The sequence below is a fragment of the Centropristis striata genome, chromosome 16 (assembly GCF_030273125.1).
Source record: "Centropristis striata isolate RG_2023a ecotype Rhode Island chromosome 16, C.striata_1.0, whole genome shotgun sequence".
NCBI lineage: Eukaryota > Metazoa > Chordata > Actinopteri > Perciformes > Serranidae > Centropristis > Centropristis striata.
In genome coordinates this window covers 33692359-33716719 of record NC_081532.1, presented here as the reverse complement: position 1 = coordinate 33716719, position 24361 = coordinate 33692359, and the positions used below count along the sequence as shown (strand labels likewise).

Below are 24361 nucleotides of genomic sequence, written 5' to 3'. Positions count from 1 at the left end.
TTTGATTTTGTGCATCAGTGAAATTAAGTTTAATCTGCTGTTCACCTCTGGGTGAAAGCACAAGCTTAACTGTGTTAAATGTGACTGTAAAGCCTGAGTCTCTCTATGTAGGTAAAAGCTGCTTTCTGTGCTGATGTGTGTCTGAATGTGATTATGTAATAGCTAACACGGTGGTATAGTGACAGCAGCGTGGCCGTGTTGTGACCCCACCGCTTTCCTCACGCTTATATTGTACATCATTGGTAATTAGGGCCGAAAGGCTGACAGACTGTATCTAGTGGATGCGTAGCTGTGTTAGAGAACACATCATGATATTTTTAAAACTTCTTTTTCTCTGTGTATCTGAGTCAGTTTCTATACTGCGCTCTAATTTCCTTTGTTAAATTAGGGTCTATTTATGACTTCTTATAGTTATATTTCAGTCAACACTATAAAAAAGAAATGGTATTATGCTAAAAAAAAGGCTTATAGTAAAAGTTACCATCAAATAACAAGGTTATTACAAGTTATTTTACAGATAATTTATTTTAAAATATTGATATTATACAGTAAAGATCTGTATCTGTAATATTTTTATCTCTTTTTTTCGTACTTTAACATGAAATCGTTTGGCAACTTTTGCTGCCACACTTTTTTTTTTTCTTTTTTTTTTTTTACAATTTCTTTAAAAAAATTTTTTTTACATTAAATGTAACATTTCACTGTAAGAAAACAGAAAGTTAGCTCAACTTTATATTAAGCAAATGATGTGTATTTTTTGTATTTTTACACAGAATTCACTGTAATTTAACATTAAAGACCATTAAGCAGTTGAATATAATGAATATATATTGACCCAATATATTAATCTACATATTATATTGCTTTATATTTTAATATTTATAATAAAAATAGTTTACCTTTTTTTATGGCATGTGCACTTAATGTGAAAAAATAAGAAAAACACTGTAAAATAATTGTTTTTTTTAACAGTGTACTTTTCTTCCCTGTTTATGTGTGTTTATAACAGGTTCAGATTCAGATAAAAGTGGTGGTATTATGCTAAAAAAAGGCTTATAGTAAAAGTTACCATCAAATAACAAGGTTATTACAAGTTGTTTTACAGATAATTTATTTTAAAATACGGATATTATACAGTAAAGATCTGTATCTGTAATATTTTTATCTCTTTTTTTCGTACTTTAACATGAAATTGTTTGGCAACTTTTGCTGCCACACTTTTTTTTTTTTTTACAATTTCTTTAAAAAATTATTAATATTTATAATAAAAATAGTTTACCTTTTTTTATGGCATTTGCACTTAATGTGAAAAAATAAGAAAAACACTGTAAAATAATTGTTTTTTTAACAGTGTGCTTTTCTTCCCTGTTTATGTGTGTTTATAACAGGTTCAGATTCAGATAAAAGTGGTGGAGTAAAAAATTCCAATATTTCCCTCTGAACTGTAGCAGATTTTCCTACACTGTAAAAAAAAATCTGTTTAATTTACGGTAAAATACCGGCAGCTGTGGTTGCCAGAACTTCACCGTAAGAAATACAGTGAGCGTATGTAAATGTAAATATCAGCAAAAAAACTGTAATTTATACTGAATAATCCCATTACTTTCAGGATTATTGTGTCATCATGGTATTTCTCCATTCATTTTACATGAAAATTGTTTATTTTTACAGCACAACTGTGTGTTTTCTACAGTTTATGACAGTAGAATTTAAAGTTGTATGATATTCTTTGATTTACAGTAATTAAAAGTATTAACTACGGTGATGTACAATGTTCAATTTTACGACCTATTTCTGATGCAATTTGACAGTGTTTTACTGTCATTTCTACAAACATTTTTTACAGTGTAGCTTGTTCAAGCCCAACAAGGAAACTGCTAAATTATTGCTTTCTATGATTCCACAGCGGGACAAAGAAAAAATGCTGTGTGCAGAATTTCGAGTTCATCAATCAGCCTTCACCCACGCCGCCTCCGTCATATTACACGTCAGTGGTAATAAAGGCGATAACGATCAAAGGCAGGGTATATCCCCGGGGAAATCTCACCCAGCAGAGCTGCTCCTCCATTCTCTCCATTGAAGCCTGGTCGTCCTCACAGATCCTCCTTCGCCCGTAGGAACGGCTGTATAATTCATACCACAGTTGGTACCTGTCAGGCCGTTTCAGAGGCAGCGGAGGGGAAGTTGCCCTCAAGGTTTACGGCTGCAGAATCAGCTCACCTGCCCCTAATCCCAAACTGCAGCTTACTAGTGAGAAGCAGTGGGACCCTGACCCTGCCTTAGTGACCTACACTCACAGTAGTAGCAGGGGGGAATACTCATTTCAGACCGGCCTGGAGCCTGTCAGATGGATTTATTTCACGTGTGTCACTGCCAGACTGATACATCAATTGCTTAAATTTAAATTATTCTCTTTTTTACATTATTTAGTTTGGTGACCACACTGCAAAAAAAGCCAACTTGTATTTTTTGGCCTAAAACAGTGATTTAAGTTGGTAAAACTTGGAAATATAAATGATTGACATTTAGAGCAATAATGTAAGTTAGCACAACAAAGGAAGCCAGTTGTCTGCTCAAAAACAAGTTGGTGAGTTGTTGTTACTTATATCTTTAAGCTGGGGTTCAAAACAAGGGACAATAGTTCTGATAACTCTTATTTCTTTGTTTTGAAATGCGGGAAAAAGGTGAAATTCGGTCATTAGTGAAAGCTAGCGGCTAACTGATGCTAGCAGCTATATGCAATTTGGTTGGGATAGCAAAAATACTTCTGATTTTCAGTGATGGTACAATTGTAAAATGTTGGAAATGGACAAACTGTAAAGAAAAATTCTACAACTTGTAAGATCTGGATGCCGAGCCAGCTAGTCCTCCTGGCTGGATCCCCAACCAGTCAGTTCACTTCCATACTCACATAAAGTTGCCAAATAGCAGCAAATTCATTTTTATCGTTTTACAAGAAAATGTATAACATCTGAACTAGCTTTAATGATAAAAAAAAGTTACATTTCCCTAGATAGTAACACAAATCTGAATAAATTTAGCAAAATCTTGGAAAAAAAAAACAGGATTTCCTGATCATATACAGTCATGGAAAATATAGTGATAATAACAAAAATAGCTCATAAGAGTTTAATTCAAGAGCTGATATCTAGCCATTTTCCATGGTTTTCTTGATAATGATTTCGGTTTTGTTAAAAAAAAAAAAAAACATGGAAAATGGCAAGATATCAGCTCTTTAATTAAGCTCTCTGAGCTCTCTATGAGCTCTATGAGCTATTTATGTTGTTATATTTGTCCAAACAAATGCACCTTTAGTTGTACCAGGTATTAAAATGAGCAAGAAATTGAAGAAACTTTCCATAGATAGATAGATAGATAGATAGATAGACTTTATTTATCCCAAGCTGGGAAATTACAGTGTAGCAGCAGCATTACACACATAGACAATAACAACACAATTACATAATTAAATAAAAAGAACAACCTAGGCATACTTAAAGCAATAAAAATATAAAAACACAATAAAATACAATAAAATGTAATGTAAAAATAAAAATAAAGTGTCTAAAGAAGGAGTATGTATTAAGGAGTAGAATTCCAGTGCAGAATAAATATTAATATGCAGTATAAAAATGTTGGTGCTATGAAACAACCATAGACCCCATGTTCACAGCTAAACAGTACAACATTAATTTTGTATCACTACCTTTTTGAAAAATGAAGATAAATTAATTGTTGCCATTTAGCTACACCTTGCAATCGAGACTTAAAGATCAGCTCATCTCACCCTGATGAGTCACTGGGTCTCCCCCTGAGGAGGTCACAGGCCTCAGGGTTAGGAACCTCCACTGGTTTCATGGTTCCACTAAGAGACTGCTCCTCCTCCTCCCTTACAGCTGGAGGAGGAAGCGGTAATGTCAGGAATGATTAGGGCAGCGGGGGTCATCACAGCGACTCGGCTGTCAGGGTTGTTGAAGATAACGGAGGTCTCAGGAGAGCCAACGGTCCAGACAGCTCACCTCTCCTCTACCTCTCTTTTTAACCTTTACAGCCTCTTCAGCACTCACACACACTGCTGTTTGCTTATGCATTTTACACTCTGATGGCAGGATAATTTATGCTTTTACATTATGTAATTACTGCCAACATTGGCAATGCATCAGCTGCACACTGCAAAAAAGCCAACTTGTATTTTTTGGCCTAAAACAGTGATTTAAGTTGGTACAACTTGGAAATAGGCCTATAAATTATTGACATTTAGGGCAATAATGTAAGTTAGCACAACAAAGCAAGCCAGTTGTCTGCTCAAAAACAAGTTGGTGAGTTGTTGTTACTTATATCTTTAAGTTGGGGTTCACAACAAGGGACAATAGTTCTGATAACTCTTATTTCTTTGTTGTGAAATTCGGTCATTAGCGATAGCGGCTAACTGATGCTAGTGGCTAACTGATGCTAGCAGCGCTGCTTGTTACAGCTACAAGAGTAGCCATTAGCGTGTCAATGCTAACTCTAAATTGTGGTCGCAACATTAGCTGACATTTCATAGCAGCAGTAATCGTGCCAAATCAGCACATTGCAGAAGTTAGCAGAAGTAAGGATTAAAAGTTATTACAATGTAAAATTATAAATTAGTACAATTTACAGTTGAGTTGACAAAAATCTGAATTAAGAGTTGAGCAAACTCAAAAGCAAAACTTAAAATATTTTGTTTAATTGTCCAACTTAAAATTTTATGGAAGATTGTTGCCTTGAAATTTTGAGTTCACTTAACTTGCAGTTTTAAATCGGTCTCTTTTTGTTTAGTTCTTGGTATGAGGAGGTAAAGGTTTTGCTGCCAGGATAAATATTAAAATTTGAATAATGCATTTTGAAATATGTGCACATCCTTGACACAAAATGTTTCCTTAAATAAAAAAGTATAAATGGCAGTTGACTGCAAACAGAAAAAGAAAAAATGGTTGCACACTGGTAGCCAAGTAGCAAAAACCATTTTGATATTTGACATGAAAGTCTTGATCAGAATGTTCGACTTTGATTCGAAGTTGACTGCTAACAGAAATTAAATCAATCAAATAATATAATCATGTGCACTTCAACATGAATGATGATTTTGTCCTTTTTAGTTAAAAAATAAAGTTGGTTGACAGGTTATTTGATCTTCAGTTGACTACTACAAATTAAGACGTGAAAAATTAAACTTTCTGCAGTTTTAAAGTTGATTGTTTAAAATTATAAAAAACTTTGGGGAAAAATGTAGTGAATAGAGTAATTCAGCTGCTGAAACTTAAATAATGTACATAAAAAACAACAATTTAATATTTGCTGTAAATGTTGATTCAGCATAAAAATTAAATTCTGAAGCCCAAAGTCGATTTCCTCCGAGTTGCATGAAAAGTTAAATTTCTATGACCTGAGATCACTTTGCTAACGTGCTGTAAAGTACGTTTTTAGGATCTTTAGCTTCTTGGTGTAAGGTAACCCGTCAATAGATGATTTACTGTTAATGTACATCTTTAGTTGACTTTCAAACCTTTAAAAGGGTTAAAAGAAGAGGTTAAAATCAATAAGGTTATGTACACTAACGGGTATTTTTCACTGTGTTGAAACTGACCTCAGCCAAGAAAGTCAGCTTGTTAGTTCCCCCCCTATCAATGAACTGATTCAGGCTGTAAAAGTGGAGCAGAATCAATAGCAGCGAATGATTATCTGTGCACTAATTGACTCAGTGTCAGTCAGGTGGATAACACTGTGTCATTAAGGTCACCTGATGTCAGAGGGACGTGGTGCAGGAAGGTCATCCTGTTCAATACTCTAATATATTATATATGAATAAACTCTAAAATATGTTTGTTCAGTCAAAGTGAAACTCGAGCTCTTTCACTTCTTGGAAGACTGAGAATATTATATAAAATATGTTATTGCTGTGAACAAAAAAAAATGAATGACATTGATGTGTTTTTTATTTGAAATTTGATTTTGCATGTCTGCACTATTTAGTTATATATTGTATGTTTATAAGCGTTGCTGGTTCCATGTTTAATGTTCAAGCAAAACATGTTTGGTATATATTAAAAGGTTTATTTGTTCAATGTTGGCCCGCGATTTTATTCAAGTTTTAAATTTTGGCCCATTGTGTATTTGAGTTTGACACCCCTGCTCTACACGTTGGACCAGTGTGTTGTGTTCTGCAGCAGCCCTGCAGCTCCTCGGTGATATGGGCGTGTTCAGGGATTACATAAACCCTGCTCTCCTTGGGAATCGTACCAATAACAGCACTTAGTAAGGACTCTGTTTTTCTGCCCGGCCACTAATGACTTACCAGTTTGACCTCAGAGCTCAGGCCAGTTAATTAAACACAGGCGAGTGGTCTCATTATCAGGAACCTGTCAATGACTGACTGGTCTTTCAAACAATAATTATTAATCATGCCAATTATAACAATTGCTGTAATATAATTGTTTTTGTTTAGAAGTAAAAGAGGTGCTGAAGAAAAGGAGTTGACACCTTTCTGCAGAACACATGTGAAGTCTCACAGATGAAAAAGAATATTAATGGTTTTGTGTTTTATATTCTATTAAAAGTTCAGAAAGGTAACTGCTAGTTCTGAAGGTTTGAGCCCCTCTGACAGCAAACATCAGCCCCACTGAGGCTTCCTTTAGCAGGGTGTTGAATCCATACAAGCTGAAAACCTGACCTTTGACCTCCCTGTAGAGCAACGTTTAGAGAAAACACGGTAACACTTTACAATAACCATCATTTATAGATGGTAAATAGACCATTTATAAATGGTAAACAGATAGTTTATTAACGGTTAATCATCATTTATAAACCGTATATAGGCCATTTAGAATGGTACATAGAAAATGTATTAATGTTGAACTATAATTTATAAATGCCAAATAGATTACTTTACCATAAACAAACATAATTATTAGTTTATTAATAGCTTTACACTCATAACATTTTTAACATGATATTAAGTATGTAAGTGATTTCAAAATTATTCTTATACCTTTAAGAAATTGTTTGAAAACATTTAAAGATTAAATATGTATAGAATTTTGTAAACGGTTAATAATAATTGGTTTATAAACCATCTATAAACATCACTTAGATGGTTATTTTAAAGTGTTACTGAAAACACAAATATTCCTGCTCATGAGGGGAAAAAACAAGCACAGGCTCGAATAAAGTAAATTAAAATGTCAAATCTCATTCACCCTGTTCCTACATTGTTCATACTCAGCAGGAAAAAACAGATCATTTGGTCTTTGCAATTTTATTTGGCAAAGTGTTGCTTCGACTGGTGTCACACAGACGTTATACATTCAGCAATCACACAAAAACAATCTGGACTGATAAGTAGAGATACAGGTGAGAGGAAAAATATATTTTGTGATTTTGAGGAAAATGTCCCATTAATAATAATCTAGTTCACTTTTTAAAGTTTGTTTGGGCCAAAGACTTTTAAAATATTTTTTTAGCCTGATCTTTTTTCTGAACTTAATCAAAAAGGCCTGTTTCATAACAATAACTATGTGTTTAAAATGGTCACATATCATTAGATATCGTACAAACAGATTCATGTGTTGAACTTCTACTTACTCTGTGTGTTAAGAGTAAAGGAAAGATTGTGATGAGGACAGCTCAGAAAGTTTCCAAATATAAGAAATGAAGAGAAAACACATATAAGCCCCTTATGCAATATTAATATTTTCATTTCCAAATATTGAACATTCAACATAAACACAAATCAATTCTCAGATGTTATTTTTTGTTCGTTAGACTAAAAATAAGGATCTCTGATGATAGAGCCAGTATCATAAGCTTCCCATAAATACAATGTTGTCAGATGTTTTCAGGGCAGAGATACATTTACAGCTAATACTACAAATCCCACAATGCCCTGCTGTTGTTTTGGCGCGTCAATCAGGACAGGACCCAGAAACACGCTCCTCTGTGACAGTTGTCATAGCAACCTCAAGCTAGAGCTGTCTCCGAGCTACCCCTTCCCAAAAATGATGAAATAGTTCATGTTCATACTCAGCAGGAAAAAACGTATTTGGCTTTTGCAATTTTATTTGGCAAAGTGTTGCTTCGACTGGTGTTACACAGACGTTATACATTCAGTGGTGCTGGTGAGACAGACCCCACAGTCACATCTCAGGGCCACGGGGTAGGTGTAGGTGGGGTCAACGTTGGGCTGGCAGTTTGGCAGTTTCACAGAGACCAGACGGGTCTCGTTGTAGGTACAAACCCGCTGGTAGGACTCGATGAAGGGAGGATCCAGGACGGGCTTCTGAAAATCAACAAATACATGATAATATTTGATGATGTGTACTTTGGATGTTGCCTCTGACCTATTCATTATTCTCTGCAGAAGGTTTTCAGGTGGGGTAAGACCCCCTGGCAGCCATAATGGAGGTCTTCAGCTCATGCACAACAAGTATGTCCATGTTTAATTGCTGCAGCTTTGTGTTTTTTATTGTCATCTTTTTAGCTTTTGACTTGGTTTTGCACAAAAGCTAATTCTTCTATGTTCGAGTTTTTGGTGTCTAATTATTAAATTTCACCACAAGCAGGTTCTTGGATTTGTGTGCTTATATTAAGCTTATATATACACTTACCGGTCAAAAGTTTTAGAACACACCAATTTTTCCAGTTTTTTATTGAAATTCAAGCAGTTCAAGTCAAATGAACAGCTTGAAAGGGTACAAAGGTAAGTGGTGAACTGCCAGAGGTAAATAAAAAAAGGTAAGCTTAACCAAAACTGAAAAATAATGTACATTTCAGAATTATACAAGTAGGCCTTTTTCAGGGAACAAGAAATGGGTTAACAACTTAACTCTATGGAGTCTTGGGCTATTTTGTCCATTTTTGATTTTTTTTAGTCATTTTGTGTCTTTTGATGTCTTTTTTGTCATTTTGTGTCTTTTTTTAGTCATTTTGTGTCTTTTTTTAGTCATTTTGTGTCTATTGGTGTCTTTTTGTCATTTTGTGTCTTTTTTTGGTCATTTTGTGTCTTTTTTTGGTCATTTTGTGTCTTTTTTTGGTCATTTTGTGTCTTTTTTTTTTGTCATTTTGTGTCTTTTGGTGTCTTTTTTAGTCATTTTGTGTCTTTTTTAGTCCTTTAGTCCAATATAATATGTGATTTTGAATCTTTTTTTTAACTTTCAAAACACTATCATGCTCAATAAGTTGGTGTGTTTTGACCAGTAGTGTATATATTTATATAAGCATCATTTAATCTCTGAACCTACTGGTTAAGAGTCTGATGAGGATTTAGCCTCTGGGGTGCAATAGCCAGTATTTTTTGGGCTGTGTGAAGATAGCAGATATCTGTACAAAAACGTCCTCTTCCATTCTATCATTGTTTACAGAAAGTAGCTGGAGTTAACAGATGATGTCTGTGACTCGATTGTTTCTCTGTAAATGAAGGCAGATAAAGCACTAAATCATCCATAGACGATTGGTTTTGAGATTGAATTTTGGGAAATACATTCTGCCTCTTTAGCTGTCCACACAGACTGTGTTCCTGCATGCAACCAGAGCCCACTCAAACATGACTGGTCAATACTTCTTCAACTACAGACTGCAAACAATCAATGTTACTTACCACCCCCAGCATTATATGCATGTGTATCATATCACCTTAATGCTAATGGAATGCACATACTTTAAGAGCACAAAATATGGACAATATAGTGGAGCGGCTAAGTGATATAATCTTTCAGTTTATGATACAAGCGTAAAATTTGGCATGAACACTCTCCATGGGTCACTTGACAAGAAAATTGTCCGAGACATTTAAAATTTTAAGATGGCGGCCATTTTTCAAGATGGCCGACACCTAAGTGGAGCAGTTAAGTGATAAAATGGTTTATTTGGTGATACAAGCATACAAATTGGCATGAGCAGTCTCTGTTGGTCACTTGACAATAACCCACCCACCGTTACTTGAAATTCCAAGATGGCGGCCATTTTTCAAGATGGCCGACACCTTAGTGGAGCAATTGAATGATATAATGGTTTATTTGGTGATACAAGTATAAAAATTGGCATGAGCAGTCTCCATGGGTCACTTGACAATAAGTCACCCACAGTTACTTGGGTTGACAAAAAAGAGACGTTTCAAATGTCTCGGACAATTTTCTTGTTAAGTGACCCATGGAGAGTGTTCATGCCAATTTTCACGCTTGTATCATAAACTGAAAGATTCTGGCAAAAATGAGCACTTAGCCGCTCCACTAATAAGAGAACTCACTTATCAAAAAGTTGCTCTCCAGTACAACGACTGATCACCAGATATCTTACAGTTCCTCATGTCACAGTAACATGACATGCAGACAAATCAACCTTATTAAACTCTTCATTTTCAATAAAGTCTTAAGCTTTTTATTATTTGCACATAGCTGATGTACTAGTGAAGCTCCATTCTGCTCTAAAGCTGTGTTTGAAGGGAGATTGTGACACATCTGCAAAGCTTCTATTAATTGCTTATTGTGTTTATGTTCCAGGAATTTAATCTTATTCTGCTGTTGCAGTAATTAAAAATTCTCTCTCATAACTTGAATGCACAGAAGGTGAGGTCCTACACTGCAAAAAAAGAAAAGTTGGGTGAACTCAAAATTTCAAGGCAACAAACTTCCATAAAATTTTCAGTTGGACAATTAAACAAAATATTTTAAGTTTTGCTTTTGAGTTTGCTCAACTCTGAATTCAGACTGTTGTCAACTCAACTGTAAGTTGTACTAATTTATAATTTTACCTTGTAATAACTTTTAATCCTTACTCCTGCTAACTTCTGCAATGTGCTGATTTGGCACGATTATAACGCTGATGAAATGTCAGCTAATGTTGCGACCACAATTTTGAGTTAGCATTGACACGCTAATGGCTACTCTTGTAGCTGTAACAAGCAGCGCTGCTAGCATCAGTTAGCTGCTAGCATCAGTTAGCCGCTAGCTTTCGCTAATGACCGAATTTCACCACTTTCCCGCATTTCACAACAAAGAAATAAGAGTTAGCAGAACTATTGTCCCTTGTTGTGAACCCCAACTTAAAGATATAAGTAACAACAACTCACCAACTTGTTTTTGAGCAGACAACTGGCTTCCTTTGTTGTGCTAACTTACATTATTGCCCTAAATGTCAATAATTTATATTTCCAAGTTGTACCAACTTAAATCACTGTTTTAAGCCAAAAAATACAAGTTGTCTTTTTTGCAGTGTACACCCTGGAGCCATGCGGTTGTAATTAGCGACTGTCCTGTGACCCCTGACCCCCTAACTGTCTGTCCTACAGACCGTCCCTAAAGCAAGACGTGACCTCCCTGTGGGGCAGAGCAGACCAGCGGATGAGTCTCCTCCCCGAGGAGATCCAAAGACTATCACAAAACAAAGCTCGGGCCTGCTGCACGCACATGCACCAGCCACACTGCAATAATAAAGCCGAGAGAATCATGAGCTTCCTAATGCCTCGTGTCACTGAATACAATGTAGCAGATGAAACTTGAGATTTCACAGCATTTTTTTGTAATCAGTATGCGCCGACTTATGAAATCCAATTGTGTCATTTATGCACTTGAGGCATTGTTAAGGAAACTGCTGCTGTCACTTCAATCTCTGGATTCCACGCTGCTTTCCATTCTCACAGAGCATTAACTTAATTTCACTGCTCCAAAAGCCTCCTGTCCTCCTCCATTCTTATGCAAGATTTATACTTCACTCTGCCTCTCATTACTGTGTGACAAAAATAAGATCTCAGTCAGTTACTATAAACACAGAATGTATTTTTCTTAGACAGCTGACATACATATATTTATATATATATCACTCTATCTGTTCTCATATCTGTCCATCTCTGGGCTCTCCTGTGTCTTGCTGCTGGATCCCTGTCTGCACTCGCAGCCAACCTTGCTCTGACCTCCCAGTGCAGGAAGGAAAGAAAAAACAAAATTTCTCCACAGGGATCACACGTCTCTGTCTGCATCTACAGTATTTGTCTCGCTGTCTGTCTGATTGGCTGAATCTGCATTTAATCCATCTCCTTCTTCTCACTTTCTATAAATGTGAAATGATACAAACAACAGACTAATGTCTTTTGTGTAAAATTGTCACATTTGCTTACGTCACCTCCCGTTGTAATCACATTTACACTCCTCTCCTGTGTGTGTGTGTGTGTGTGTGTGTGTGTACAGTACAGTAGCTGCCTCCCAGCTGCTCACCTCCCAGGTCTCACAGCGCCCCCAGCAGGCGTCTGTGGTGATGTGCAGCCCCCCACAGCCGGGCTTCTTAGCCTGGAAACTGAACTCCCGGACGGCGCAGCCAATGAAGCGCCGCAGGTTGACAGCTGACACCCGGTGGAGGTGCAGGAGGTCTGGTCCCAGAGAGATCCAGAGCAGAAACCAGCACAGGACCAGTCCAGGACTCCTAAAGGGTGAGAGGCAACAACACATGAGCACCTTTGTAAGCACTGAGTGAAGGAAATAGGGGAATTAATGAAGGATTTTTAAGCTTCAGGTTAAAGAAGCAGGCTGGAAAGGGGTCAATGACCTCTTCAAAGACACTAAAGCAGAGACAAGTTTGAGGCCTGGCGCTAAATATAATTTTTTCAATAGTATTTCGTGGCTTTCTTAACCACAGTTCAGATTATCTGATGCTTTCTGAGGTCTGTGAAGGAGTTTTATTCAAGATGCCCTGCTGAGCTAGCCTAACAAAAATCTCCTCAAATGCTAAATATTACAAAAATTATACATTCATTCCAAATTTATATTAATATAAGAAGAAAAGATCTTATTAATTCTATTGTTGAAGCGATATGGTTAAGATGTTATAGATCCCCCCCCCACCCCATCCCCAATCCCTCCCTTCCCTCTTATGTTGTCCCTTCCTGTCTGATTGTATGTGTTTCTTATCTTCCTTTTATTCCATTTTATTATTATTATTTTTTTATTTATTTTGTTATATATGGATATTTTGGTGTTAATATTTCTTTTGTACTTGCCTAATCTATGGATATATTGGAAAAAATTATGTGTGCTCTGACAGCTCATATAATTATTCATCCAAGGAAAATCCAATAAAAATAATTTTGAAAGAACCATTTTGTGTTAATTATTGATGTCCTGGCCTCCAAATTGGATTCTTCAGATCTAAGAAAAAGCTTTGTTTGGTACAAATGCACGCAAATAAATTAGACTATGATAATTTCGATGCATTTTTAAATGGAAATGAGAATAATGATGCAAAAATGACCATTTCCCTCCAGTATCTTGATGCCAGAGATCAGGAGAATGGAGACTGGTTACAGCCACAGTCTGCAGAAGACCATCTCTGCTCTGAACCAAGGTTATTATAGTTAACGAAAACTAACGAAATAACGAAAACTAGAATTGAAAAAACATTTTCGTTAACTGAAATAAAAATAAAAACTAGAGCTTTTAAAAAAACCATAACTAACTGAAACTGTATTGTGTGGTTACAAAACTAACTAAAATTATAATGAAAATGTCCTTCGTTTTTCGTTTTTGTCAACTTTTTTCATTCATAATTCAGTGTTTCTATTTGAACATGCAACACATGGTAAATATGTTTACTGAGACTGGGATGTCTACACTAGAACCAAAATTCAAAACAATAAAAAAAAACAACAAATTAATAACCTTATTGGGGCTGAGATGGATAAACCAAAGGAAATAAAGGCAAAATTTATTATGACCTCTTTGAATCTGGCACCCAACATATAGCCCATTACAAAAAAACTAAAACTAACACTAAAACTAATAAAAACTAAACTAAAACTAAGCATTTTCAAAAAATAAAAACTAAACTAAAACTAGAAAACTCACTCTAAAAACTAAACTAAAACTAATGAAAAATACAAAACTATTATAACCTTGCTCTGAACACACATGTCCAACCTTGAAGCAGATAAAGACCACACAGCCACTTTATTAGGTACACTGATAAAGTGGCCAGTAAATGCAAGTCGCCATCACAATATCAGTTGAGAAATCACAATTCCATATTGTTTCCAAATCGTGAATCCCTCCTCCATATAAAGCTGTATTCACTCACCATTGTGACTTCTTGCTTTGCAGACTCATCTCAGCTGTGACTCAGTTGTTGCTCCTGCAGGTCTGTAGTATCAGTCTTTGGCAGTGTGTGAGGCTGACATGAACCACAGTTTGTCACTGTTTGCTCCTCAGACCTGAGCCACCTGCTAATGGATCCGACAGTACAAGCTGGGGCTTTTTATCATCCCGTGTGCTGCCAATCAGAGACTCAAGTCCTCACCTCCGTCTCTTTCTTCCCCTGACTCCCCTAAATCCCCCGGAGGCTCTTCTACCTGTCGCTGCCCATCTCGTTCACCCACCAGCTTGTTCCCACTCCATTAGCTTGATTAGGGAAAAAGAGTCTGCCCTTTTGTTCACAGTCATCCACATGGAACAGGGGGAACAACATAGTCAAACACAGCACCTACCTGTGTCTACTCTCAATCATTCAAGCTCAATTAGCTGGCTCCAGAGACAGACCCTGCTCCTGTTCTCACAGGCCCACTGTAATGACTTCACCCCTGAGATCTTCACCACAAAAGATCATGACAGCTGTGTGAGATTTCCTGATATAAAAAACACTGAGATACACTACTGGTCAAAAGTTTTAGAACACACCAACTTTTCCAGAATTTAATTGAAAATGATGCAGTTTAATGTCTCAGTGTACTCTGAAATTAGTGCACATTTGCAACATTTAAAACTCTTTATTGAGCATGATAGTGTTTTGAAAGTAAAAAAAAGATTCAAAATCACATTTTATGTTGGACTAAAGGACTAAAAAAAAAGAGACAAAATGACCAAAAAAAGACAAAATGACAAAAAAAAGACACCAAAAGACACTAAATGACTTACAAAGACATGAAAAGAATTCAAAAATGGACAAAATAGCCCAAGACTCCATAGAGTTGCTCCAACACTGCTGTTTGCCACTTTGTCTCACACTTTTCATGATGTCTTTTTCTTTTGTTGCCAGTGACATTTCCTCACACACTGAAAGAAAGAAAGAAAGAAAGCCGGCTGGTACTCGTGCTGTGTCCTGCGGGCAAAGTGAAGCTTCAATTAACGGAAAGGATGCATGTCGGAGGATGCGTCAGCCCTGGCGGAAGACAATGACAGGAGGAGGAGGAGGAGGAGAAAGGAGACGTGAGGTAAGGGGCAAGAATTGATTTGGGTGAGTAAGCACCTCATCAAGAAATTACCATTGTCAGGGACCCTGCGGGCAGCGTGTGGAGCCAGCGGAGCAGAACTGCTCGCAAGTAGTTCAGGAAATGAATCTTTAAAAGTAAAGTTAAAAGTTGAGGCCAAGCAATTAAAGTTAGATTAGAGAAAATACTGAGGAGGATGAGCCAGGGACCAACATGATCTCACAGAAATCCGTGAAATAGCCACGGATTTCACTTAACTCAAAATCCGTGGAATAGCCACATGATCGCTCAAATTTCCGTGAAACTGACACGGATTTCGCTACAATGCAAGTTAATGACAGTCATATCCCGTGGCTATTCCAACATACAAAGTGATTATGTACATTCACTGAGTGAAGATTTAGAAAATAAAACATATATTTCTCGCTAGAAATGTGATCAAAATCCATTTTTATGCAGAAACTAAGTCAAAATATTAATTTTTCACTAAAAATGAGAGAACTGTCCGCCATGTTTTTTGTTCTGACCGCTGGGACCTTGAAAGTCACGTGACTTGGAACAAACCAATAGCCACGGGATATGACTGTCATTAACTTGCATTGTAGCGAAATCTGTCAGTTTCACGGAAATTTGAGCGATTCCGTGGCTATTCCACGGATTTTGAGTTAAGCGAAATCCGTGGCTATTTCACGGATTTCTGTGAGACCAGTTTGCAGGGACAGGTTCACACTCCTCCAAGACACCCTGTCCTCCTCACTATCAGGGAGAGTTACCCATCCGGGGCTATTATTGAACAATGTGCAGGGTGTGGAATAACAGAATGCATGTAATTGGATAACAGTGGTGATTACAATGAGGTTAATTGTAATCCGTTTCAAAGAGAGTAAGCCTGGATTTCCACAATCCTGCTCTTGTGAGATTATTCTCAGTTTTTAAACTAAAGATTCTTTTGGCTTCATTAACATTCATGGGGACATGTTCTGCTTCATTTATCCCATCCTGTGCTGATGTTAGTGACTTTCATAAGGGCAACATGCATGTCTCTGAATGTGACAGGAAATATATTGTACAAGGGGAACTCCAACAGGGAAAGAACCAAAGCCAAACTGTGACTCCTGGAGCTTCTTAACACGGGGAAACAAGGTGGACAAAGAAACAACTCAGCCTGAAAATTTACAAATTAACCGTCAGAGACCCATCATAGGCCAATTTTTGTCATTTTTAGTAGTGTACAGGAGTGTGTTAAGTTGTTTGAGTTATAAATCAGAAATAAAAAGTTATTAATTCATTAAGAGTATGATTAAAAGCAATTTTTGTGTTGATACCATTTGGTGCGAAATGTAACGGTCAAAAATCCCTCCAAAATATCAAATTAAGAGACCAAGACCTTGAGGAACAAAATTAAAAAATGTCATGCTATAATTTGGTTTAAAAAATTTGGATAAGATGGAAAAACATCATACATCAGGAGCACCCTTAATCTAAAGGTCAACTAAGGAAATTACAAACTGCCCAGAACAGAGCTGCCAGGTTGGTTTTACATTGTTCCATAAGAACAAACACTATCAGTATGAACCGTCGACTTTCCTGGTTAATGGTAGAGTACAGGTTGGCGTGCAATACAACAACATTTTTTAGAAACACTGTTTATTCTTTTCAACCTGTTTTCTTATATAACCAAATTGTCAGATGTGATCAGGTTCATTCTTATGTGACAAGGTCAGCTAATGGTGGTCAGATGATGTTACCATGTCCAAAATCAAATGCCTTAAAGAGAACAGTTATTTATCGTGCTATCAGTTATTGGAATAATTGCCCACTGAATATACGTGAACTGAATAGTAAAGTATCTTATAATTACTACTTGAGAATGCACTATTTAAATTTGTGAGTAGTGAATTAACATATTTACTGTATGAAAGTGAGAATGAATGTAATAGATATGAATTAATAACTTATTCAGAATGATTTCTGATGACGTATATAATAATGTCTACAATGTTTAATTGTTAAGTGATTTTTGTTTTGTCTTGTGGACCCAAGGAAGACTAGCTCCTCCCACTTTTGGTGACAGCTAATGGGGATCTTTTTAACAATAACAATAAACCCTTAACAGATCCAGTGATGAACTTGGACAAAAACGGTATCTGGGTCTGAGCTTGTTATGGAGCTTTTGAGCCCTGACTGGTCCAGTAGAGCTGCTCAGTGTGCACAGTGTTAACAGACAAAAGATCATGACAGCTGTGTGAGATTTCCTGATATAAAAAACACTGAGACATGCTGTGAGTTGCAGATGTCTGCAGCCCAGCGGTAACGTGGTGTTGTGCTGACCTCTGGTGCTCACTTGTTGTAATGACACTCACCAAAGCAAAACATGAGGCAATCAAATGTTGCAGCAGTTCAGTCAGTTCTTGTTTGTCTTTTTAACTGTCCAATTCGGTTTACTTTATTATTACAGAGATCTTGAATGAAATTTTTGTTCTGTGGTGTTGTATTGTTGTATTTCTTATGTTTGATTTTTTTTTTTTTTTGAAAATTAACTTTTGAAAACACCTAATGTGTTATTAAAGATTAAATGAATTTAATAATAAAGAAACAAATGCACATGCAGCACTGCATGATTTGTGTGTATTGATATAATGCCTACAGTTTCTGTCAGTCGGACAACAAACTCCCAAAATGCACTGGGAGAATTATTTCCCCAATTTTTTTTTTTAAATGAAATAAAATAAAATATTTTTTTGTTGTTGTTCTTTCTTTGGTACATATTAATTTAAAATTTAAAAAATGCCAATATGTGTTTAATAGTTTTAATGTATTATCCTTTAATTTTGAATTGAAGATCAATTTTATTTATTTTTCACATTTTTATTATGTTCACTTGATGTACTTTAATGGGGTTTTTTTGTTAACGTTTAGCTGACAGTAAGCATAACCGCCCCTTGTTCATGAAAATAAAAGTTACTTACATTGACTTGTCCTCAGATAAACTGGGTTAAACATATCATGGGAGCTAGCGATAGCTAACCGTTTAGTAACAGGTATTGCAGCTAACGTTACATTACTTTAAAGCTCAGTACATTCCTGGTCTGGCATAACTTAGGTTTTTTTCTAACGCTAGTCTCTTCATTTTGTCGCTTTTTTACCCTGTTTCTTCCAAGGTTATTATAGTTAACGAAAACTAAGAAAATAACGAAAACTAAAATTGAAAAAACATTTTTGTTAACTGAAATAAAAATAAAAACAAGAGTTTTTAAAAAACGATGACTAACTGAAACTGTATTGTGTGGTTACAAAACTAACTAAAACTAACTAAAATTATAGTGAAAATGTCCTTAGTTTTCGTCTTTGTCAACTTTTTTCATACATAATTCAGTGTTTCTATTTGAACATGCAACACATGGTAAATATGTTTACTGAGACTGGGATGTTTACACTTCAACCCAAATACAAAACACCCAGAACTGTAAGAGTTTATAACCTTATTGGGGCTGAGATGGATAAACCAAAGGAAATTAACCCATAAGAACCCGCGGTGACACGGGTGTCACAAACATTTTAAATGTTCTAGTAATGTTCATGTATGTTTTCTCAAGTACATAAGTGTGTTTTTTTGTGTTCTACAGCTACAGTAGCTTGTTGAGAAGCCGTCCAATAAGGCAGTGTTATTTATATTTATTTATTCTCGATTTCTTATTATTTTGTTACTTAAAAACAAATCTGAAATGGAATTTGTTGTCTAACAGCACTATTAAAGTCACAACTTTGATATATGTGGTGGAGATGCAAAGAAAAAGGCAAATTTGTGTATCTGTAAGCAGAAAAGGTGTCTAGTTTATTCATTTAAAAATAAGATATATCATAAAGTCCACTTGGTCTATGGTATATCCCCATAATGTTCCTTTTTAAGGATTACTGGCTCTGGGTTCTTATGGGTTAAGGCACATACTCATTACAAAAAAACTAAAACTAACAGTAAAACTAATAAAAACTAAACTAAAACTAGCAAACTCACTCTAAAAACTAACTGAATTTGAAAACAAAAATTCACAACGAAATTAAAACTAAAACTAATGAAAAATCCAAAACTATTATAACCTTGGTTTCTTCTCTTCAGTTTATAGTTTATATTCTCTCCTCCGTAACAACCTTTATGAATGAACGAGAGGAAACCAGTTGCAGGTGCCGAGGTTTTATTTATTTTTTGGGATGTGTTCCAGTGTGAGCTGACATTAAACTTCAGGTTACATGGACGTGTTGGCCCTGCAGCCTTTGACCCAGGTGACAGCCACCAGTACCAACTATAGGAGGGTGTGTGTGTCTGTTGAACCCTGGCTGCTTTCTATATTTAGTCTCCCAGTGATTTTTTTTTTTTTTTTGCTCAGCACCGGTATGGCTCAGGCTTCTCCGGTGTCAGTCCGGCCCGGCCTGGAGTTCTCTCTGCAGACTGCAGATCTGTCAAACTGCGCTTCAGGTTTCATCCGCACCAACCAGCCTACTACAGAGCCAGATCTGTTTCTGTTCTTCCACATTGGAGATCACTGTTGGCTGGACCTGCTTCTGCTCTGCAGCTCCCATCTCCACCAAAAACGCACTGTTCTGCTGCATGTAAGTACAGTCAACTTTTTGAACGTTTTCATTAAGCCTAACAAATAGTATCTGTCGGTGTGAACAATGCATTGGCTCTTATATTTACTGTCATTTGGTGGTAATTGATCCCAGGTATCATCATTATTGCTGTGTTTCCTCTGCCGCGTGCGTGTGTGTGATTTCTCATTAGACTCTTGTTAAACCGGCAGGGCAACCGCTTGTTATGTGCTTTATTAAAAAGTCCTCTGGTCTTCCTCAAGGTCTCATTATACTGCTCAGCTGAACTGATCTGAAAGCAGCCGTACACACGTGCTCCCCTGCTGCTATTTTTGGGCCCTGACAGCTTCATAACAGCGACACTATGTCACATTCCTGCAGTCAAAAGGGAAGCGCACTTTGTAGCACTTGATAACCTACAGCAGTAATATAAAACTGGCCAAATGCAGTAAAATATACATGTCATTCTAAATTGATTGATATGACACATTTTGTATAGTGCCATACAGTGGTGGAAAGTAACTAAGTACATTTACTCAAGTACTGTACTTAAGTACAATTTTGAGGTACTTGTACTTTACTTGAGTGTTTCTATTTTCTCTAAATGTATACTTCTACTCCACTACAATTTGAGGCAAATATTGTACTTTTTACTCCACTACATTTAGCTGACAGCTTTAGTTACTTTTCAGGTCAAGATTCAACATAAAACATATGATCAATTTAAGGTGATAAGACTTTTTTTATTTTATCAAATCTTATAACAGTATATTAAGTACTTAAATGAGCCATATCTTTACAAAATTAAAACCCTGCTTACATAAAATCAATACAAATAATGCAATAATATATTTAGAATATATAAAACAATCTGAGTGGGTCCATTCGGCATAACAAGTACTTTTACTTTTGATACTTTAAGTACATTTTGATGCTGATACTTTTGTACTTTTACTTCAGAAAGTTTTGAATGCAGGACTTTTGCTTGTAGTGGAGTAATTTCATAGTGTTGTATTAGTACTTTTACTTAAGTACGGGATCTGAATACTTCTTCCACCACTGGTGCCATAAAAGATTAGTATAATTTTATGGGGCCCACTGACTAATTGTATGTATATTTTATTCCTTATTTTTATGGCTTTCAATCGAATTAGAGGGCATTTAATTGCATCGCCCCACATTTAACATACAATCACTTGGTGTCCAACTTTATTTTCTCAGGAACATCATGGTGCATGTGATTTCAAACTACAAAAACTGTTGACTAATACCATTTGACAGCTTGTTATCACCCCATCCTGCAACATTATGTATGCCATAGGGCTAATTTTACCACTACAGTATGTCTCACTACTGTAACTACTCTACCATATCAGATCAGTTATTTCAGTGTTGCCGTAGAGGAGAATACTGAAATGGATAAACTTCCTTGTTGTACCTTTTATATGCTTCACAATCTCTGTACCTCAGGTCAAGTATCTTTTAAATAACTCTGTTTGTGTAACTTTCTGATAGGAAAATATTTGGTAACACTTTACAATAACCATCATTTATAAATGGTAAACAGATAGTTTATTCATGTTTAATCATAATTTATAAACCGCTTATAGGACATTTAGAATGGTAAATACATACTTTATTAATGTTTAACTAATTACATCATTTATAAATGACAAATAGATGGTATATTAATATATATAAGGGTCAATGACGTGATCTAACTCTATATTAATGTAAGTTTATAGTTACTTTACCATTAACAAACAATTAAATTATAATTAATAGTTTATTAATAGTTTTAGTTGCACTCATTTTAACATTTTTAACACCATATTAAGTATGATAATGATTTTTCAAATGATTCATAAACATTTAAGAAATTGGTTGAAAACAATTAAAGATTAAATATGGATAGCACTTTGTAAATGGTTAATAATTGGTTTATTAACCATCTATAAACATAATTTAGTTGGTTATTGTAAAGTGTTACCAAATATTTTGCCATAGGCTCTCTTTTAGGTCTTAGTTTAGGCTGAGTAATGTCTTCACTCCCCTGAACAAACAGACATCTAGAGATTGTGCTTTATCCTGAGAGCCTTTTAAATGAGTTTGCTATATAAATCCACACTTCCCAGCTGTTAAAGCAGATGACCAACATTGACACAGCACACTTCTGTAGATGGTAACTGTAGTGAACTGAGAATTATTCTGCTAAGCACACTGGATTATAAATGCATCTCAAAGTATGTGTGGTGTATGACCTGGATTGATTGGTGGCGTACTGGGGATCTGTCCCAGCCTAAAGGCTAGAGCAGCAGGCTCCAGAACATTCAGGCCAGGCTGGATAGGCATCGTGACTAACACCTGCCTTTCTGCAAGTTATTTGAAGCATTGGCAGTGACCCTTTCACTTTGTCAGCTGATGCTGTTGCGTCATTATTATAACCTGTCCAAAATATCCTCCTGTATTTTTCTGGGCAACCTTTACTAACTAAAGAGCCACTGTTGGCCAAAAAGAGAAAATCGCGGAATGGAAAACCTTATATTGAGCGTAAAATGAAAGTTAAACGGCCTAATAAGTCTAAATTAGCCTACCAACATTATTGATAGTCATATTGAGCATTTATTAATATGATTTTAAAAACTAGTCTATATAGGGGAACTGAAAACTTAACTCACAGTTGGCAAAACTTAAAGGTTAAGGCACCGGGCCGGAGACTTTCATAAGCTTTGAAACATATTTTAGTTGACTTAAATGTCAAAACTTTTTTAATATGCTGTAAAAAGGCTATACAATTTTACAAATATGTATCGAATTTTTTTTGTCTCAGCCACGGGGAGCCCCTGCAGGCGGCTTAAAGAGTCACATGAGGCTCTGGAGCCACAGGTTGGCCACCCCTGTTATAGGGGTGTGCCATATCGTATCGTTCACGTTCTCGTTCATATTTTTTATGGTTAAAAAAAAATGCATATCACGATATTGGCAACGTTCCTACTTCTTGATGCAGTGGTTAAAGTTGTTTTAATCACAAAAAGCTATTTACTCTCTGTCGCTAAACACATGCAGCTTTCAAAATAAGAGCACAGTGTGTTAACAGAATCAACCACAGAATTTACAAGAAGACTGTCAAAATAAGAGCCTTAAATAAAACATACAAGAACCTTTATTGTCATTAAAATATGCCCTCGAAACCCCTAAATGGTTATTTTTATTATTTTCTCATACTATACTATTTTCTCATAAGAGTCAAGAGTAATGTTTTTGTATTTGGCAACTGTTGAGATTTGCACTTCACACTACATTTTAGATTTTTAATTATTTATACAGACTAAAAAAAAAATCATGTTTTCTATATCTTTTTAAATATTTCCTTATATCGTTAAGAATATCGTTATCGCAAAAATAGCCTGCAATATCGTGATATTCTTTTAGGGCCATATCGCCCAGCCCTACCCTGTTATAAGGGGTAAGGATGAGAAATGGCAAGAGACATTAGACTCCCTTTCTGGTGCTTCTTTGTTGCTTTTTTTTTGTTTAATTAAAAACATATTGTGCAGGTAATGTTGCTGTTTGTAAATGAAATATTCAGAGCTGGCCCCTGCTTCCCAGCCACCAGTAACCTATTAACTCCTCTGCTGACAGTGGTTGCCAGAACACAATCCAGTGTACCAACTGCACCAAAATATATGGCAGTGACCACAGATTAATTTTAAAATGTGTGGCAGATCACCCTGCCTATATCACAAAATCATAAGTGTGCAGTTAAGAGTAGCCTGCTGTCTTTTAGCTATAGCCTGGTGGGTGCACGCACTGGGGTTAGAGATAGAAATAGTGGTCATGAACACTTAGTTTATGCACATTTGTTATGCAATATTTTCTTACCGCCCGCAGTACTTCCTGGTTGGTGAAAGGACCCGAGGACAGTGAATGCTGCCCTTTTATTTGCCTGTGTGGCATGTTGGACATAATTGGGCCAAACCAATGTTTCTTTTTTGTTCCTCTTTGTTTCAGGGCTTATTGGTTGAAATATTGCTGTAGAATATTTATCACCATGTTGAAATAAGACTGAAATATTTGAGTGATGTCCAATGTATTTGATGTCCAATGTATTTGAATGTATTATGTATTATTTAATGGCCTGGAATGGTCTGTTCCAGAGGGAGGAGCTTAGACTATATATTGGGAGATTTTTTGCTCACTTAGGGTAGTCGCTGGGGGACTGCTGAGCTGTGCTGTGCTGTGCTGTGCTGTGCTGAGCTGACCCTCCTGTGTAGAAAATATATTTAATTTTTGATGTTTTGAAAGTTTTTCTTTGATGTAAATAGTTCTTGTGGTTGACCATAATAAATGGGATTTTTTTGCACCTTCATTTTTTTGACTGCGGCTTGTCATTATTTTTGCAAGGCAGTTTTCCCATACAAATTGGTTTTTGGGGGAATTTTTCCAGTATGCCAAACGGCAACATACCCTCACTCAGAGTCAGAGTGTGCCTATGAGATTTGGTATTACACCATAGTATTTATTAGTGAGGGGTTTTTTTTGCACAGTGCCTGCCTTTTTTGTAGCATT

General features: G+C 36.1%; 1 protein-coding gene and 1 long non-coding RNA gene across 2 annotated transcripts; both read right to left on the bottom strand.

Annotated features, from left to right (window-relative positions):
- Window positions 1-7670: 7670 nt before the first annotated feature.
- On the bottom strand, window positions 7671-12573 carry gphb5 (glycoprotein hormone subunit beta 5). The gene is made up of 2 exons (XM_059352762.1): window positions 12228-12573; window positions 7671-8299 (listed from the first exon to the last, which is right to left on the bottom strand). Exons 1-2 carry the CDS (start codon window positions 12456-12458, stop codon window positions 8108-8110), a joined length of 423 nt encoding a protein of 140 aa, XP_059208745.1. The 5' UTR covers window positions 12459-12573; the 3' UTR covers window positions 7671-8107.
- A 2352-nt stretch (window positions 12574-14925) lies between these two features.
- LOC131987866 (uncharacterized) lies at window positions 14926-23701 on the bottom strand. The gene is made up of 3 exons (XR_009395833.1): window positions 23675-23701; window positions 15260-15334; window positions 14926-15156 (listed from the first exon to the last, which is right to left on the bottom strand). It is a non-coding gene; the product is annotated as an uncharacterized LOC131987866 (long non-coding RNA).
- Between the last annotated feature and the right edge of the window lie 660 nt (window positions 23702-24361).

What these genes read in the sequence shown, in the direction of transcription:
- gphb5 (XM_059352762.1), bottom strand. Translation starts at nt 12,458, where the DNA reads ATGTGTTGTTGCCTCTCACCCTTTAGGAGTCCTGGACTGGTCCTGTGC. An exon ending in GGCGCTGTGAGACCTGGGAG is followed by an intron (nt 8,300 to 12,227) that starts GTGAGCAGCTGG and finishes GTTGATTTTCAG; the next exon opens with AAGCCCGTCCTGGATCCTCC.